The 16,934-nt window shown below is 36.4% G+C and overlaps 1 protein-coding gene across 1 annotated transcript in view; it reads left to right on the top strand.

Moving 5' to 3' along the window:
* Positions 1-10,729, top strand: part of smyd3 (SET and MYND domain containing 3) — a 79,792-nt gene extending 69,063 nt beyond the window's left edge. Inside the window, exons 9-12 of the mRNA XM_015043406.1 lie at positions 2,936-3,023; positions 3,399-3,573; positions 9,512-9,620; positions 10,215-10,729. Of these exons, the coding sequence (XP_014898892.1) occupies positions 2,936-3,023; positions 3,399-3,573; positions 9,512-9,620; positions 10,215-10,331 (489 nt within the window). The 3' untranslated portion in view covers positions 10,332-10,729. The remainder of the gene's footprint in view (positions 1-2,935; positions 3,024-3,398; positions 3,574-9,511; positions 9,621-10,214) is intronic.
* Positions 10,730-16,934: the final 6,205 nt, after the last annotated feature.

Below are 16,934 nucleotides of genomic sequence, written 5' to 3'. Positions count from 1 at the left end.
TTGCTTATGTTGTCATTGTGTCCTTGAATTGCCTTGTTGCTAAAATGTGCTATAAAAATAAACTTGCCTTGATTCAAGACCTACTTAGAGCAGGATCCATTGAAGATTGTTTCATATTGTTTTGTATGGCAAATGTATTTTAGAGATTTGAAACCTTTAAATATTACATTACAAAATATAAAGAAATGATAACTGACCTTCCTATTGTTTTGTTTAGCTGAAAAGTAACAACCTTTGTAGTCAAAACAGGAAGTTAGTTCCATATATGGATTAGCAGTGTCTAATGCACATTTGTTGCAAATAGGACATTTGCTGTTTTAAGAATACCTTTTTAATGGGAATATCAGACATATGTGAAGCTTTTAACTGGCAACAGAGGTAAAGGATACTGCAAAAATCAACAATGTGAAAGAAAACAGGATCTTTTGTCCTGTTAATGCAACTTTGTGTCAACATGCCTCATGAGTCCTTTCTACCTAATGGAGGAAGACATTACAAATAGTTTTTACAAATAGTTGCAATGTGTTTGTCAGCATAGCATTGATTTATGGCGCATCTTGAGCCTAAAACTGGAATCGATAGTGGAATCGGCAGGGGGAGCTGTGTCTGTCAGGAGACAGGATAGATGCAGATTGGTTCATGTAGATTCACAATATTCTTTAATGCTCCCACAAAACTCAGTAGCACAACATTTTGGCATTTTTCTAGCAAAGTAAGCAAGAAATGAAACATAAAGATATGTTTTTCCGAATGCCAATGAAAACAATCGTAATACCTTCATATGTCATACTGTGCAGACAAAGCAGGTTTTGTCCTCCTGCAAGGTCATTCTTTAAATATGAGAAGATTCAAAATGTATTTATTTTGCCCAGACTATCAAAACTTTGGAAGTATGTTGATTTTATTTGTTTCTGTTCAATTTTTTTTTATTTGTGACCTTTAAACTTCTTGAAAAGTAGTGGAGACTTGGAGTTGTTTAAGGCTTTTCGAAATGTGCTTTTGTTTACTCTCTCTAGATCTGAGCTCATCTCCCACAGGAGAAAATTTCCAAACTTTAATGTCTCTGAATGCAAACATTTGTATTTCAAAAAGAAAAAAAAGTTTCTCTTTTAAATTACCACAAAGGATAATGATATTGTTGTGGACGCTAAATTGGTAACAACGTATAGACACGTGATCAATATGAATGGATACGGCTTAAACAAGGACGGTGGAATCAACTAACTCACTCACTCTCTGGTTACCTAGCAACTCACTACTTCTTTGGTTACCTAGCAACAACATGTTGAGTAACTGGCAAAGCAGCAGGTTAAGGTTTTGCCACCGTGCCCCATAACTGCTTAAAAATAAAACAAAGGAGTGGAGTGAAAACTGTGGATAAAAGAGACGGGGTCAGTTTGGCAGGATTTTAGATATTTAATATAAAAAAATACCTAATTAATAATTATCGATATCGACCGATATGAAACACTTATATCATGATAGGTCTTTCAGCCATATCGTCCGGTCCTAATTGTCTTTTTTTTTTTCAGCTGAACTAAACCTGATGATGATATATTGATTAAATGGATGGGCTAAATGTTTTCAGAAGTTAAAACACACCCGTGTGTGTTCCTCCATCCTCCTTCTCCTGCCTTCACACACATTTACTCTGCTGCTCAGACAGCGTATCAGTGCATAACGTGTCTCGGTGTACCCTCTCCTGTCCTTCTCTCCTCTTCCCTCCTTCACTCTGACATGCTTTCTTATCTCCTGCTGTCCTCCTCTTCTTCTCTGTCACTCTGTCACGCTCCACCTCTCTACGCCCTCCCTCTGTCTGCCTGGCCACCTACTGAAAAATGAGAAAATTATCTTGTCTTTCAGCTGCACTTTTCTTTTCCATCCATCTGTGCCGGTTTCGTCTTCCTGCCCTGATTTCGCAGCGTTTCCGTCCAACTCTGCCTGTTTACTTTCTCCCACTCTTTCTCTTTTTGTTTCTCCTTTCACTTTTGCCTTTGATGTCTCTATTCTAGGATTTAAATGACATTTCCCATACACACAAGAAGTGCTGTGCCTCTTTATTCTTGTGTGTGTGTGTGAGTCGGTTGGGTTCTGCCACAATGGCTTTATTTTATTCAACTAACCCTTTGTTGTAGTGCAACACAGACGCTGTGTGTTATTTCAGTTGCTTTAATCTGACGACCGGCTGCACAGTTGTGACCTGAAGTTATCATGGCAACATAGGCGACATGAAGGCAGAGGAGTGCTTTTGTAAGAACATATTATAAAAAAAATTACATTGTTTTGAAATGATTTAACTGATATGTCAGTAGGATTTAGTAAAATATTTGGCATGAAGTTAAGTTTTGAATTTGTTCTTTAAAGTGCCGTGAATACATCTTGAATTTTGCCGCAATTTGTTTCATTGCAACCACAAAATTTGATGTACATTTCTGTTTTTTTTTTTTTTTTTCTCCTTAACCAGAGGATTTGGATAATTAATGTTCGCAGCTATAAGCTTGGAAGAAATTTCAATTTCTTGTCTTGTGAAGTTGATGGAAACTTTCCAGAAGAGACCTCAAAATATGGTTCAGCAAAGTAATTGACTCTATGGGACCAAAAACAAATGAATGTAATGTAAATGAAAAATCTAAAAAATAATGTCTCTTTTCCTTCCACTTTACAACCATGTGCTTTTTGTGTCGTTTTATCACATAAAATCCCAATAAAATACACTGAAGTTAGTGTAACGTGGGAAAATGTGAAAAAGTTAACAGCATGAATACTTTTCCTCAGCACTCTGATTATTAGCCCCAGAAATATACAACTTAAACTGATCCAATTTCCTGTTTTTACTTTTTTTTTTCTCTGGTGGTCAGTGAGTTTGCAGCGACCTCTAAGATCGTTCCAGACCAAGATATCTGGTTAGTTTTTATATTGTTTTCCTGTGATTCAGGATGGATTCATTCTGTCGGGGGAAGAAGAAAAGTGGCAGCAGCTGAAGGTGGCGCTACCGAGACTGGAAGGACTGAAAACCGAGTCCAGTATCCTTTCCCTCCATTTTCCAGCACAAAAACGTCGGATTCCCAGTAACTGTAATCAAGTATTGATGATTAGTCTTTGTAGACATCTGCTGACTTTACAATAACTACAGTGTTTGGTCATGTTGGCATTTTAGAAACATTTTGTAGTTAATATGAAAGCTTAACATGACTAATTCGCCACAATCATAAATCATATTCAGATGTTCGTTGGGGTGTAAATATTTATATATCCTGAATTTTATTTTATTTTTATAATTGCCAATTAAATGTGTGACTTTTCTTTTGTATCTGTAAATCAACACATAATGCCTGCAGACATATTTACATAAAACTTTTAGGATTGTTGTTCCTCTTCCTTAATTCTTGTCCCTGTAGATTGGCCGGCGTTGTTGGAGAGCTGCAGTAACCTGCTGTCAGCTGCTGGAGCTGAACTTCCTGATGAAAATCTGTACAGGCTGAGGGTCACAGACATGGCTTTAGATGCTGCTGTTCAGCTGGGGCAGTGGGAGGAGGCTCTGACATACGGCAAGCAGACACTTCCAGCTTACAGGTGAGTTTTAATTCTTTAGAAAATCTCCGTTACATGAAGCATGTTTGAATCCAATGACTGTATGTTAAGGTTTTAAAGGAGAAAATCATATTTGGCCTCGTAATCTTTGTATTGTAACCTCTGATTTTAAATAATCATTTTACAGATTTCTGACGATTTCGTTTATTGGGTTTAAACTTTTACTATGCTGACTGTGACTTTTACAGTGATTTATGATGATCATTTAGTTGGGGCTGGTGTTGGAGGCATTAAATATAAAACAGTTTGCATTGTGCCATGAATGCAAATCATTAGAGTTCACGGTAATGAAGGTCTGGCGTGCTAATGAACATTTTTATTTAATAAACTACTCAAGATTATGGCATTAGCAGTTGTAAATACAGCATATTTTATGCACAGCAGCAGTCAAATTGCTGAATTAGACCATAAATAACTTCAGCTCTACAAATTAGTCTTACAGCTTTTAAGTATTTTGTGCCATATTTCTAAATTGTCTGGCATCTGGCTTTCATTTTCATCCTGGCGGTAGGAAAAAAGCAATAATAGGAAAAGCTGCCAGGGTCTCCATACAACATCTGTAACACCTCACATGGGTTTATACGCTAAATTGAACTAAAAGTAATTCTATATGTTTTCACATTGCTCTGCTCAGAGACAGAGATCATAAAGTACAGTAACAGTACAACAGAGAGATGATGATGGAGCGGTGCCACGCCTCATATGTAATAAACGTCAGCTCCAAATGATGGCTGCGAAGAAATTATGTCTCGATTTGTTCAGTGCCCTTAACCTGATTTGTCCATCTTCTTCCCTGGATCATTGGATTGTGCGACAGGTGGGAAATATAAAAAGGTAGGAGAGAATGTGAGGGATAAGTATTTCTAAACGTAAAAATGTCAGTATCACAGAAAATATTTCATTGAATTAACTTCTTTTTTGATTAACTTCTTTTTGCTTGAAGTTAAAAACATAGAAATTTAAATATGTGGACATCCTAGAAGTACCTGAGGTGAATTATTGTCTGATTTGATATGTACAACCCTCACACACCTCTGCATCCTTGTTTCTGCAGTGCGGTATGTTCCCTCTCAGCCTTCCACCTCTTATGCACTTTCCTTTGTGTGTGTGTGAGACTAATTGATCTTGTGTGAAGGGCAGAGCTCCAGTGGCACAGCCGTGCTCTCGCTCACACCAGCAACAACGAACCACAGGAGAGAAACCACAACACAGCTTATAAATAAATAAGCAGACTCCGAGCTGCAGAAGGAAATAGTGGCGGTGGTGAGAAGATTGGGGATCTGGGTAATTTAAAAAACATGGCTTTCTTCTTGCTCCTCCCTAAAGGCCAGATTTGTGGAGTACATGACTAACATCTGCCCTGTTATCAGATTTAACCACCTGAGCTGGAGATGTCTACAGCTCCTCCAGAGCTGATGTGGGCATAATCAGATGAGGGAGTGAGCAGAGCTTTTATCTTGTAACTTAACTCTGCTTCAAAGGGGACCTATTATGCAAATTTAATAATTTACACTTTTTTTGTACTTCCATTTTGGTCTTTAAGAAACCCACCCAGCTGTTTTTTTTTTTTTTTAGCAATAAGTTCCTGTTTTTTGGTTTCTGGAAAATGAGCCATTTCAAAAACCTCCGGCACGTTTGGTCAGCTGGCTTTACCGCTGTATGCGCTGTACAATGGCTGCTGGAAAAGACAAGTGGTTTGTTAATGACTTCCAGAGTTTTTTAGCACATAAATGTGCTGAAGAAAGTTTTCACATATTAATGAAAGGTTATTTTGGGTATATTTTCTTGTTGTGTGTCTGACAACATGGCAAAAACACAATTTTTTACCAAACAGTTTTTTGTCCAGTTTCCAGTGCAAATACCTTAGTCCACTTTAAATATGAAAAAATTACAAGTAATTTTTCAGCATGGCATAAGCTTGTCTTTCGTCAGTAATTCCTTAATATTGATGAAAAAGTTCTAGTTCTAAGTGAAATACTTTTCCAGTGAAACAAGACATTTTTTCCATTTTATAAGAGAAATAATCTGACAATGGAACTAGTACTTTTTCATCAACATTAAGTAAAAATTTACTTAAAACAAGCTCCCATTTATTGCTGAAAAGTTACCTGGAAGTTAGCTTTCTTATTTCAAATGTGCTAAGATATTTGCACTAGAAACTTTAAATATAAAAAATTGTCAGATTTTCTGTTCTTGCATTGTACAATCTTCGACTTCAAGGATGATTATTTCTCCAACAATGAACTATTTTCATTACAAGACACTAACATGTATCCAGATTAGTTTAATTTAAAATGTTATATGTGTGGCACAAAAATAACTACTGCAGTTTGTGCAAAAACCTGCTTCTTTTTTCCATTAAGAGATCTGTGATATTTAAATGCACAGCCTGAATTTGTTCTGCAGAGCAAAACCTTGATATTAAAGATCTGAACTGATTCCAGAGGAAACGTTACCTGAAAGGTTTGCTGTACAAATTACAAACCAATCCACTGAGCAGTGAGGGATTTTCAAAGATTAAGGGAAATGATAAAAAAAACTATATTTTTTCCTTCAAACGTTAAAGATTCATAACTAAAGAGGTATGTGGAGGAAGATTTGGGATTTTTCAAGCCCTCTTGAGTTTAATAAAAAAAAGAGTGAACTTCCTTGATAAAATCTCTGCCATGAACCTGTGGAGGTTTAGGGAAGCTTTAGTGGAAGACAGAAAACTCACCTGGGTTAACAGAGCGGAGAGAAACTGATTGCATGCGTAAATAAGCACCAAAACACTGAAAATAATGTTTTGCAAGGAAGGGAGGCCACAATGAATGTAAAATAATGAAAAACGAGAAGTGGGGAGATTCTGGCGAATGAGTGGGAGGAGGAAACTCTGCGTTCATCTCGGCTCGTCCTCTGGGCTGAAAGTAGCTGCAGGAGCTCTCCACGTCTCTCTTTCTCCTCTCCTTCCTCTCACTCTGCATTCCTTTCTTCCCTCACTCTTACAGCAAGTGCTTTCCCAATTTTTATTTCCCAGCCTGTGATGTATAGAGAGGTTATTCCCTGCGAATAATGCACACCTGCTGCAGGCTGTGCAAGCCAGGCTCATCAAACGTCTCTATTCTTCCCGTATTTTACTGGCATAGATGCGCTCATACACGCTTTCATGAATCATGAATATGTAATGCATACACCTGCATTTGTAAGAAAAAATGTATGTATAAAAGTATAGCTTTCATATAGAGCTAAGGCAATATACTTTTACTTTTTACTTTTTGTGCCTTCTGTCTCTGTGTAAACATGAATTATTGCATCCAGCTGCAGTTGTTTCAGGGCAAAAATGTGTAACTCAACTCTTCATTAACATTCAGCTGGATTATGAATATAAATGTTAGCCTAGCATTCACAAAAGCCTCAGTAGAATTTCAGTCTTTGTAAGCCTGCCTGTGAAATTATATAAAATGTAAGCTCTCACTTCTGCTCCGTTCTCTGGTGGAAACAATCATGTTTCATGCAAACTGAGGTATAATAATGAACTGTATTACTGTTGTATGTTAGGTTTCATTGTACCTCATGAGACTTTGCCTAATTGTAACATTAATTTGTCTGTGGAAAACCGAGGACTAAACATCAGATGTGATTTAAAGCTCATGGAAGTCATCTGTTGTTATACTAATAAACACAGGGTTGTTCTAAGTTTGTTCATTTGTGGAAGAAAGTCGGAGTGAAGTGATGTAACGTTGAATAAAAAATGCATCTCTGAAGAATGCTGTGGTTTTCCTCTCCTTCGTTTTTCTCCTCAGTAAGGCGATTTATGCTTCGCTCCCCTATAAAAACAGCAGGGTGTGAATCTTTCAGCTCTAAACAAGCACCTAATTAGTTCCACTGCATTCGCTTTAAAATGCTACACTTTCCACAACTATTAATTTCTATTCCTCTCTCTCTTATTGCTGAAGGCTATGGTTTTCTAACCAGCTTTCCGTACTTCTCTTCAGTTTATTCTCACTGGAAAAGAAAATTAGGTGAAAAGTCAGGAGACGCCAAGTTAATGAAATTATTTTAATAGCCTTTTGGTTGCATACGCAAAAATGAAATCTAATTGGAAAGTGGACCTCGTGTGCGTGTTTGCGTTTTTGCGCTAACCAGAATCAACAGATTGATAATTAAATCAATATTGCAACGTGTTATTATTCATGGAGGACTAATGCTGTTGGCTTTGAAACTGAATTCTCTGCTTAACTAATCGCTTTTAACCACAGGACTGGGGTCCACCCCTGTAATTGGGCAGCATGTCGGCTGGTTGTTTAGTTGAGCTTGACGGTGTGAACAAATGGGCAATTAGCACCGAGAGGGAAAAACAAAAACTAGCTTAGAACATAATCAGAGAAGCCACAGAGTAATAGATTATTCAGGTTGTGGCCTCCTCGTTTTAATTAACTTAGATTTTTACTTGATATTAATTGCTTTTTGTTCTAAAATTCGATGCGACTGAGAGCATATTGAAGCAGTCTGACAAATAAACCAAGTTAATTTGGGGGAAGTGGACTCGTATTGACCCTATGCGTGCATCCTCCTATAATAATGATGCTGGCTGTTGACTGAAAGATGGAGAGGCTGCGCCTGAAATTCAAATTTGAGAATATAAATGAAGGAGGATTTAGACTTTGCTGCTGAACATTTTAATGCCATCATACAGGTTAGTCTTAAAGGATTTTTTACAGTGTGTGTAATCAAATTAAGATTAAATGGAGTAAAGGTTTGAGAAGTTGAAGAACATCAGCATCTTGAAACCCTGAAGCCTGAAAGCAAAACCAAAAAAAATAAACTAGTAAGCAAAGGCGAAAGACACTTAAGGCAGGAAGATGGAGTTTAAAACATAGTTTGGTATAGGAAAGGTTTTTAAAAACCAACATTGAAAGCTGTTTCCCAATAGTTGCTTGTGTTTGTTCATGTTGCAGAACAAACATGAAGCTCCTCTGGCTCATTCTCGAGGCTGGCCGTCTTCCTCATTGACGCAGCTGCTCTGGTTTTTAACCACCCCCCCCCCCCCCCTTTGGGTAAATTGGCCTTTTTAATCTGGCTGAACTGGGATAACTGGAGAGCGATGCTTCAGGTCTGATTGGATGGAGATACTTGTCTTGTCGGGATAATATCTATCATTTAGTGAAGTGTTTTCTAAAGACCACAAAATTCAATTTACTAAGCCATAATAACGTAGGGAAAATTTTGTGACAAGAAAAACTGGAACAGTAGTTTTGGCTTTGGGTCTAATGTTGGTTAAGATTTAATATTTTAGATGCTCGTTGTTCACATGAATAGAAATAATAAAAAATATGAATATACAGTTCAAACCTGATGTTAACATCTATCAATATTTTATCAATATTGGAATTACACAGAATTGCTTGGATGCAAAATGTTGCTTTGCAATGTTGAAGTGTCGAGTCTTTCTGTTGTCTACTCATAAAGAAAAATGTCTGAAAAAAGTGTGTTAATTATAATCGATCATGTCATTGTTATGCTTGGAAGCAGCTTTGTAATTAAATATATTTCTGATATGCAGCCCTGCAGAAAACTCCACACTTATAACAAAAACTGAACATGGGACAAATTGAAAAACCAGATAAACATGTTTATTCAGAAGGTTGTAGAAGTTTAAAAGTGTAACTTTATTGCACATAATGTATGATTTTAATTCTGCTTAAATACAACACACATTTATTTGCACACAGCACATTTCAGATCGCTCTGCTGTTTGGAAACCTTTTGCTTGGAACCATTTCTGCCCATCCTGAGTCCACAGACTCTGATGAGAGATTTCTGTTGCTTTGAGCAAAAGCCAGACTTTCAATTAAGCTCAAGAATGACCTTAACAAAAACTACATAAATACAGAGATAACTGAGCTGAAGGTAAATTGTCTTCTGTCTGTTGTTTCTGCAGGTTGTTCTACCCTGATCCTCATCCAGTTCATGGAGTTCAGCTGATGAGAGTGGGGAAGCTGCAGCATCACCTGGAGCACCTGGAGGACGCTTTGGACACTTTCAAAGAGGTTTCTAGATTCTGCTCTGTGTTTTTACAGTGTTTCTTGTTGTTGTGTCATTTTTTCCATGTCTAAAGTTTTTATTAATTGTCAAATTGTGATGTTTTTGTACCATTGCATTTTCTCAATACAAAGATCATAACTCCTAACAAAGAATGGTATATTTGAAATTCATTTCATAAGTATAAAAGTATATTTTGCACCATGTACTTGTAGTGTACTAGAAATTATACTAATTTAATACTTCTTTGAACTAAACTGGGGCAGATTATTTCACTTATAACAAGACACCTTTTCCTTGTTATAAGTGAAAACATCTGCCTAAATATTAAGGGATTATTTACTTAAAACAAGCTTCTCTATGTCACTGAACAGTTACTTGGTGAGATTTTGCGTTTTTGCCGTGAAGGCTATTCTATATTAATATGTACTCTAATATCAATGTACAAGTTTGAGTCTTACTAATATACTTAGTACTTAGACTTTTATGTAAAATATGGTTTGTAAAAATTAATCTTACATTACATAGTTTCATTTTAGTATAACTTAAGTTCGGTACGCTTGATAAACTATTGTTTGCTAATGTTTTCCCACTTCCACCAGGCTTTTATAATCATGAGGATGACTCATGGTGATGATCATCCCCTGACCTCTGACCTGAGGATGAAGATGGAGGAATGTCGTCTGGAGATGGATGCGCAGCAGTCTGGCAGACATTAAGACAGACTATGGACTGATATAAACATTAAACATACTTTAAAAGTTTGTATTTCTGGAGATTTTCCATTTTTCCATTTTTTATGGGTGCATTACGATGTATCAGATTACATTTTACTGCGGTTTAATGGCTGTTTTATAGGTCGATTTGAGGTCTTTACTATCTCTTTATTAAAGACCTACTGGTATTGATGGCGGCTGAATTTACCTACATTATGTGGTCAACAAACCTCTTCTTGTGGTTTATCGCAATAAAATAAAAGAGGAATCCATCAAAAGTGTCCTAATAATCGTAAACACATTGGATTCTTGGCAAACTCAAGAAGATCTGGATGTTCTTTTAAAGGTAATGTAAAACCACACAATAAAATCTAACTAATAAAGCAAATTCTGAAAGCGCAGATGGATATCTGAGCCAAATGTTTCTGTGAAAGCAAAAAGGCAAACACTGCTTCCCAAGAAGCTGTTTTACGCCTTCAGGTAGCTAAGAAATGTCTCACTGATTGAGGTCGGCTTGTGGAAGTGCAGCCATCTGTCTCTGTTCTACAGTCACCAGCCTGGAAGACGTTCCCTCTTTAGCCAGATGACTTCAGCGATGAACTTGTTTGGGTGACAGAGTGGCCAGACCAGGTTAACCCGCAGGTTGACCCTCGGAGGACGACAAGTAGCCAGATTTCTTCATTAAGGACGACCATCTGTGGAAAGCAACCACAAGGAAAGCTGCCAGCTCTGGAAACGGCAGAGAAATACTTCCTCCAAATTCTGGTAACCACGAAGCTAAATGGACATAGTAAAACCATGAATGGACATACCTGCCAAGGCTCCCATTTTTCCAGGAAACTATTGGCACGTATTTTAATATAGTAATTTTAAAAAACATTCTGTCACATGGCACCTGCAAGCTGCTGCAGGTGCCGACAAACCAAACAGGTGTTGTGCCAAAAAGTGACCGGGTGAGATCCAGTGCGCCCCGGGAACAGAGGCGGCCCTAGCTCAAATCTGCATACCACATTCTCTCCAACAGAGATTTAATATGAATTAACATTGAATATATGAGAAATTAGACTTCTATGCTGACATTGTGCAAACTACAGTAGACTCTGACTTTATGCAATATTAACAATTTATAAAATTGTTATGTTTTAGGACTTAAGCACTTAAATCTTAGTTTTACTTTCACTCGGCATGAACAAAATAAAAGTGAATATGCTTTGCAAAATACTTTTCCTTAACACTTATTTATTTGCAATTTGGTACTTATCGCACTGAATAAAACACAAAGCATAACTTCACAAACTTCTGCAAGTGTGGGGGAAACCAATCTGCTCCACAGCGTTACCTTTGCGCCATGCATTCAAGACAATGCATAGGGCAAACCTGCCAGCCTGTCAAACACTGAGAAGGGCAAACTAGCCCACGAGCGTGCGCCACCGAGTGAAACAGACTGTTTTTAAGGTAGAAAACTGTTTATAAATCACTCTTAAATGACTCTTTCTCTAACATCCGCACAGTTTAACTACATTTTGAGGGAACATTTCTGAGTGGTCGACCTCTAACCTGATTTGGCAACGGAGGGAGCCCTGGGCGGTTGCCCATGTCGCTCATATCAGAAACCGACACTGTCCACACAATTATATAGAAGTGTAGTTGGTACAGAACTGTGTTTCTTTATTGATTTGATTTGATTGTACTTTTATTTATTTTATTTTTTTGGCTTCACTTATTAAAAAGATACTCTCTAACATACATTTACCGATGACATTATCAGCTTGTATTTTCCAAGTCTTGCCCTGAGAAATTAATTGTGTTAATAATTGTCTTGAAACACTTAAGATTTGCTAAAAGGTAGCAAACCTCCTACAATTTACAGCAACACAAAGCTTGTGAAGGATGCATTAGTGTTTATAATGAAAATATCAAGAAAAAGTGGTATAATTACACCAGAATGGTGATTCAAAGATAATTAGTTGTTCATTATTGTAAAATGTGCATATTAAAAATGCTATAATGAGCTTAGAGACAATAGAGGAAGTGAGAATTGGTAATAACAGAAAACCAGGTTTAAAAAAACAACTTGAACCTCCCTCCATTGGGTCACATCAACATCGCTTCCCCAAGAGACTTAAACCCCAATTTGAGAGCGTCACACAGACAGAGTGAAAATATTTGAACTCCTGCATTTGACTGAAACTAAAACTAAACCACACAGAGTCTGAAGTGCAAAGCAGCTGCTGTTGACAGCTTGTTTTGACACATTGACCTGGTGGCTGCGATCTCTCAGTGGTTTGAGTTTTATCTGTAGCCTGTTATTTTATCCCCTGGCAGTGAGTGAGAAACCCAGAAGTTGGAGTCCCCTGGGGGCCCGGCCTGCTGCGTAATCTGCAGATTCCATCTTGATGAGTGTCCCTGTGTGTGTGTGTATATATGTGTGTGTGTGAACCTGGTTTTTATAGCCTCGTGGGGACCTATTTGTCTACAATGTGGGGTTGTGGGGACCACTGCTCCCTGTGGGGACATTTTATTTGTCCCCATGAAGGGAAATATTGTCTTTGAGTTAGGAGTTAGCTATGTGATGGCTAGTTTTATGGATAGGGTTAGGGTTAAGGGTTGGGCTAGGGTAAGACTTTGGCTATAAAAAATGAAGGGAAGTCAATGAAAAGTCCCCACAAGTCATGAAAACACGATTCAGTGTGTATGTTTAGCAAAGCCAGAATTTCAAAACATCCTGACTTCTCTGTGCTCATCCATTACACACACTCTTCGCTGGTTAATCCCTGTTTTTGTGTGTTTCTCGGTCGGTGTGTGAGGTCAGATGGAAATGCTTCCAAAGATAATCCCAAAATTCTGACATATTCAAACTGATGACTGCACTTCCTGTATGTCTGGGTGGGGGAGTGTGTGTGTTTGTCAGAGGGTAGGTCGGGATAATAAAGTGTCTCATATGCATGATGTTGCTTTTATTTTTTTCTTCTCACATTTGTTAGGGTCTAATTTCACACCTTTAATATTTTATATTTTTAAGAGTAGTGAACTAATAAACTGCTTCTTTCTGTGACCTTTATTTTGCCGAGTGGCTCTGTTTGTTTTTCCTCTTTCTTCTTCTTCCATTTTCCTTTCTTATGCATAATGTTCATTGAATTAGATTTACCACTGCTTAATCTAAACCCGCTGTCACCAACTCTCATCTGTATCCAGGAGGCTTTTAAATTAATCCTGCATTAATTGACGTTTCATCTCTGCTTTACTGCCTAAGTGTAGTCGACCTGAGCTCAGTGGTGCAACTTTCACCCTTCATTCTACCGCAGTTTTAATTTTCACTTTTCCTCCTGCAGCACTCCATCATTTTTACACACTTTTTATATTATCAGCCTGCCATCATATCTCACTACCCTCGCTGTCAGCTTCACAGCTCTATTTTTCACATCTCCCTTATGTTTAGCTGTAACATCTTTAATGTAGCAACTAACTAAATATTCATCTACTGATTTGAATTTTAAATGTAATTACAAGTTTGCCACCAAGAACTCAATCTCAGTCTTTTTCTCCTACCTTGAGCTTCAGAGTTTATCTAAATTTGTCCAATTACTGCCATAACAGGTGGTTTTGAGAACTATTTTCTTTTCCTGTAATCTCGTTTCTCTGCATTTCTGTTTCTTGAATGGCAGATTTTATGCCAGGTATAATTTTGGTAACACTTTATTTGAAGGGGGGTGAGTAAGACTGACATTACACCGTCATAAACATGACATAACACCTGTCATGAACATGAATAAGCCTTAATTAATATTTATGACTGTTGTCATAAAGCGTCATTCGGTAAAATATGACACTTTTAATACAAAGTTGACATTATTCAAAATGCCTTTGTTATGACAACTTGACATTAACCAAGAAATCATTACTGATATAAATTTGTTATAAAAGTATTACTGATTGCACTTTATGTTATTAAAGGTCAAGTTTAAACAGTAATGTTTTAAGTTTTATTACTTGTAAAATAATATCTGATATTTCCACATCAGATTCATAAACAGGTTTGGAAAAGCTGAAAAAGGATTGACTTTGGCTGTCCGTCCAGTCATGGATCTGTCACGATCATCGTGAAAACATTTCGTATTTAATCAGGATTTAATGAACAACACAGTGCATCTTTTTTGTGTGTGTGCAAAATCAACAAAGAGTCAGATGTTAAACTCTTTCCATACATTCCTTTATTTACATCCCTCTATCTTATTTTCCATCAAAAGAGTCAGACCTTATTTCACTGAAGCAGGAAATCTACAGTGGGCCATACAAACTTGAATTATGGAGACAGCATAGATACAACCAGAGTATTTTCACGGCATATTATCTTATTTGCCCTATGTTTGTGTTATGTTAGACATTTATTGACATTATTAAGGATATTTTGGTACAGAAACTTTTCAAACACTTATTTAAATAGAAATTCTTACAACTTCATAAGTGTTTTTGTTTTTCTCTCCACATCATATTTCTCCGTAACAATTTAAAGATGCTATGTGTCAGATTTTCTGATAACACATTATAATTAGCAAGGCTTCAGATAAACAGGTAATAATTTGGTTTAATCACGCCACATATTTCACATAGATTCACGTTAGTGTTAAATAAACACCAAACTCTCTGCTGATGATAAGTTATTGCTTGAACTATAAAGTACTACCAAAGGAGACAGATTTGTCAGCAACTCGAAGGGGAAACCTCCCACATAGCATCTTAACACTGGAAACACGTAAAGGATTGTAGTTATTATCTTCTAATTACACCAAGCTATTGATAATCAAAATTTGGGCATTTCTGTTTACACAGGTTGTCATTTGAAAACTTCTGATCCTAGCTTTTATTACCTGACATTCTTGTTCTTTCCGTTCTCATTTGCAGTCAGCTTCTCCTGTATTTGGACTTTATTAACACTGGATCTGAGATCAGGTATTCAAGCTTTAATAAAGGTTTAGACTTCCAGCTTTCATTCAAGAGATTTAACAAAAATGTGTTCAGTTTTCTAAGCATAAGCCGATGCAGCCTACAGAAAAGGACAAAAAGAGGAATACAACTTCAAAAAGAACGAAGAGCTTAGAATTTATGGGTTCAAAAGATTTTAACACAACTTACAAAAATAAAAGGGAAAATAAATCACAGATATCATATAATACATCAAGCCCGGAGAGCCAGTTGCTTTGGGGAAAGCTAACCCCCATGCAGAAATACTCAAATTATCTGATAATTACTGTAAAAATAAAGTGACTTTTATGCAATAATCATATCTATTTTTTTGCAAAGCCTAACTATGAAACTTAATCTTTTTCAAAACTTTTGGTAACTTATGTATTTATAAGCTTGATTTACAATTAAAATTGATTTAAAGAAGTTAACTACTGTTAGTTTTTTGCTAACATTGTTAGCGCATCATAGCTATGCTTTCTGCTGCTACATTAAAGAAACGTAGAAGTTTAAAACTAGCTTAGCTTTAAAAGTTGTGATCATTTGTGATCTTTTTAGTGATTTTAATGGAAGCATAAGTTTAATCTTCTCAAAAAATGTTGTCTGCCTTTGTTGATGTGAACCTTATATTTTCTGAGTTTCTTGATTTTAGATTTTGTTGTTGCATATTTAATAAACTTCTTCAGCAATAACTCTGCAATCAACAACATTAGTTATGGAAAACAGTTTATCTTTAAAATAATTACATGTATGTGAATACAGAACAACAAACTGTGGTATTTTTAAATAGAAGAAATCTATTAAAACTCTTGAAAGAAAGCTGGAAATAGTTTAGGCCTCTATTATCTTTATGTTGCTGCGATTAACAGTAGCAACATTTTTTAACTTTGTTTTTAGTTACAGATGGATAATAATCAATCATATAATCAGAGGGTTGGTGCTTTAATAAAAAACTGAAAAAACTCATTAAAATTCCCCAAAGAGAAACAAATGGAGAAAACTACAGCAGCAGCAACAAAAGAAGATGTAAAATAAAAAATAACTGTATATATGGCACGTGTACACAGCATATGTATTAATATGTGGCATGGACTGAACAAAGTATGTACAGATATTTTTTTGTTAAATGCATAGAAACTCCAAGATAAGAGGGTGTAAATAAATAAGAAGCTTAATTAGGGTGTTTTCGCTTTGAGCATAAAATAAATAAACTTTCATTCATAACAGGTGGACTGAACTACTTTTAAAAAAGAAGAAGAAGAAATGGCATCATGTTAAATCCCCCAAACAATTGACACAACAGAGTCATTAAAACCTTCTTGTTGTCTAAGTTATATCAAATCATGGCTTTTTATCACAGGTCTGCTCCATATAAACATCAATGGTTCTATCTCTTTTTAACAGCCATACAGATCAAAATACAGACTCGACAGAAAATACAGCTAAAACTACATAAATACATACAATGTATAAAAGACTCATCCATATTTTTCCTCAGTGACATTACTGCAGACTAAATCCCTTCCTGTTGAAGTATTTTTATGTGGTAAATGCCAGAAATAAGTTTTTTTTTTTATTACTTCAGAATCAGACGTTGACATGGATGCCACTTCAAAAACACAAATTTTGTTGTTCTTAAGGCAC

This window comes from Poecilia latipinna, unplaced genomic scaffold (genome assembly GCF_001443285.1).
Source record: "Poecilia latipinna isolate Pla-1442-1.1 unplaced genomic scaffold, P_latipinna-1.0 Scaffold630, whole genome shotgun sequence".
In the NCBI taxonomy this organism is placed as follows: Eukaryota; Metazoa; Chordata; class Actinopteri; order Cyprinodontiformes; family Poeciliidae; genus Poecilia; species Poecilia latipinna.
This window is presented reverse-complemented; position numbering and strand designations above follow the sequence as displayed.